The following is a 3002-nucleotide window of genomic DNA, read 5'->3' as shown; positions in this document are numbered from 1 at the left end:
TATTAATTCATTCAAGAATAAACTTTAAAGTAAAACTTAGATGTTAATAGTGAGTTTATTAACATAGAATTGCTACTTTTTATAATAGAAAAAAAAATCCTTACAAATAATAAACAAATTTTTTAAAATTAAAATTAAATTTTTCTTTTGACCAGGCAAGGTTAACTCAGATTGTACTAAAACTAAAGTATTCATGGTTACAGTTTTACTATTTATAATTTAATTTCAAGAAAGGAGAGATCTCATGCAGTAAAAAATATGACAATAAATTAACTAATGCAAAAAAGGAAAGTGCTGAAATTTGAGTTTTACACCCATAAATAATATTTAACATTCAACATTTTTAAAAAAACAATGGATTATTTCACGTCGTTACTCAGAAAGCATCAAGCGCGTAGGTCTGATGCCAGTATTTAATGTATTTCCTCAATATGGATAAATATAATAAAGTCAAGACAATATTGTTACAAATCTGTAATTTTGCTATCCGGTATGAATAGTGTCCTCCTGGAAAAGCCGTTAAAACCTTTGTAAGATCTGTACTGTGCGTGCTGAGCTTGGCGATCATTTGGCGAGTTTGGCGACTAAATGGATAATACCGGAAAGTTCGAGAAGTTTCACGATCCATCCAGTAACAACCGAGATACACCGAGGTACGCCCTGATTGGTCTGAAGATTCTAGCACCGCTTCCCGGAACTATAAAAGGCGAGCACTCTGAAGCTGGAAAGAAGTTGTGTAGAGAAACTGGAGGATTAGATAGCAAGCAAGCTGCTGAACTATAGCGATTAAATGTGCTGCGTCATTATGATTAATGGACGGTATTTTGCTGTAGAAAAATGTTTGTAACAATATGTATTTAAATATTATTAGCACGTTATATATATAACATATATAGCATCTTATGACATTAGTAGCCCAAGTAGGGAGTTAGGTGAAATGGTCTAGTTGTGCGGAAAAAAATTCCGATTTGTCTACATAATTTCAAGTTGCAGTGACTTTTCTCAACAGAAACTCCAAAAGCAATACGAAGGCTGAAGTGCATATTCCTAGAAGCCACATCAGAAACGCTCCAGAGAGATCCTCGGTTGTTAATGGGCTCATAGTGGTCAAGGATTCTATTTTATGCTTGCCAAATTTAAGACGTGCTCTAAATTGGTAATGTCTTTTGACTTTCTCAAATAAACCACTTGCCTGTATTCGACTCAGAGTTCGTTCCAAAGCTTTCTTACAGCAAAAATGCTTGTTGAGTACTAGTCCGAAATAAGCAAGGTGGAAATAATCATGAGAAAGAACAGCTCTTCCAAGAAAATGATCTTCAAAGAAGGATCTAGTAGAAACAACAGCAACGTTTTTTTCTGAGAGTGCTTTTCCAACATTTTTCAGTGATGGTTTGATGTACCAGTTGTTGTTTTCTACAGCGGTTCCTATTAATTTGACAGCTGTTGTAGGTGAACCTTTTAGTATGTCCTTAATCCCTGTGCCTTCGTATACCATGCATCGGTATTTACCATTTCTGATGGCCACAGATAGCTCAGAAACATCTCGAACGATTGTTTCATGAAGTGGTAGAGTTAAGAAAGATAATAAGACAGCAGTGTAAGAGAAAGTAAGGAATGAAACCATCGGTATCCAGGTCCCTAAAAGAATATAATCTGGCAAGGTAGCAGGTTTTATGTTTGTTCCACCATTTAAAAAGCTAATGAAAACATTCGACCACAGTTTACTTATTCGTAAATTGTATTTTAAAAGAATTTTCCACAAGAAGGGCAATGTCAAAATTACAGTTATAATTATAAGCCAGACACTGGATGAAAACGGATAGAAGTATGCAAAATACTTCGACAAGTATCCGGGTGCTTTGGTGGCAAAAACAATTTGTTCTATATCATATGGATAACTGAAGTAAACAGCCGATCTTCTTTCCTCCGATATTGCAGGACTACACATGGCCATGTCGGCTTCCCCTCTATTGACCATTCCAATCATTCCTGTCCAGCTTCCATTTGGCTGTTTCGCGCCCCATTGTTTATCCTCTGGAACGACAAGTTTGTAACGGAATTTCAGGGCTTTCGACAGTATTTCCAAAAATTCAGCTTCTATGCCATCAGACAGATTTGGAATGCGGGTTGATATATGATTTAATTCACAAATGCCAATTATATTATTTACAGCAATTAGCATAAACGTAGGAAAAGTCATGTCTTCTATTACAAAGATGACTGAAATGTTTACAGATAAACCATAGTTGCATTGCAACGGAATTGCCTTGTCGCATGAAAGAAAAGAAGAAATAGTGTGCGTGATCTTTAATGGAAAATAAAGTTTTCTGATACAATGCAATTTTTCCACTTTTATAAGAATTGCATAGTCGCGATTCTTTTTTTAAAATTCAGAATTTGATTCGTGGAAATAAATGTTCATGAAAACAACTTCTCATGGAAGTAGCTGCTAAAGTATAGTTTATTTCGGAAAAATAACTGTCGATTATATTTTCAGAACATAAAAATGCGTCTTCCATTTTAATAATATGAATTATTTAAAAAATAGTGTCTGGTTCTTATTCATTTTGAAAACAGAATAACCAAGTGATTAACAAGTTATAAAATACACGTGGAAATTCAGTATTTTACAACTGAAGTGTAAGATTCAAGCGTAATAACACATTTAAAAGTAAATTACTGTTTACCCATTTGATTCGGAGTTCCTAACACATAGTGATTCTCTGACGACTTCTTTAATAATTCATGCATTCTTATTTCCAGTAGCACATACATAATATAAACATGTTTACAATTTCATTTTTCTAAAATATGATATATGTCATTACCTTGAATATCAACAGAAGATAAAAATTTTTTGCATTTTTATGATGGAGATATAATGTTAGTAAGAAATGAAAGCTCCTTGTTTTGGTGAACTTATAAAAAAAATGTCGAAGTAATCATGGGTTATATTTCCTCGCTATTTTGATTTGGTAATAAAAAATTCTATATCCTTTTAT

The 3002-nt window shown here is 33.4% G+C and overlaps 1 protein-coding gene across 1 annotated transcript; it reads right to left on the bottom strand.

Moving 5' to 3' along the window:
- Nucleotides 1-982: 982 nt before the first annotated feature.
- On the bottom strand, nt 983-2200 carry LOC129957351 (glutamate receptor ionotropic, kainate 4-like). Its single transcript, XM_056069635.1, has one exon. It carries the CDS (start codon nt 2198-2200, stop codon nt 983-985), a length of 1218 nt encoding a protein of 405 aa, XP_055925610.1.
- Between the last annotated feature and the right edge of the window lie 802 nt (nt 2201-3002).

The sequence above is a fragment of the Argiope bruennichi genome, chromosome 11 (assembly GCF_947563725.1).
Source record: "Argiope bruennichi chromosome 11, qqArgBrue1.1, whole genome shotgun sequence".
NCBI lineage: Eukaryota > Metazoa > Arthropoda > Arachnida > Araneae > Araneidae > Argiope > Argiope bruennichi.
Note: the sequence above shows the minus strand (reverse complement) of the source record. Positions and strands in the feature narration are given on the sequence as shown.

Bases quoted from the DNA above. Each gene is read 5' to 3' on its own strand.
- LOC129957351 (XM_056069635.1), bottom strand. From the start codon at position 2,200: ATGACTTTTCCTACGTTTATGCTAATTGCTGTAAATAATATAATTGGC.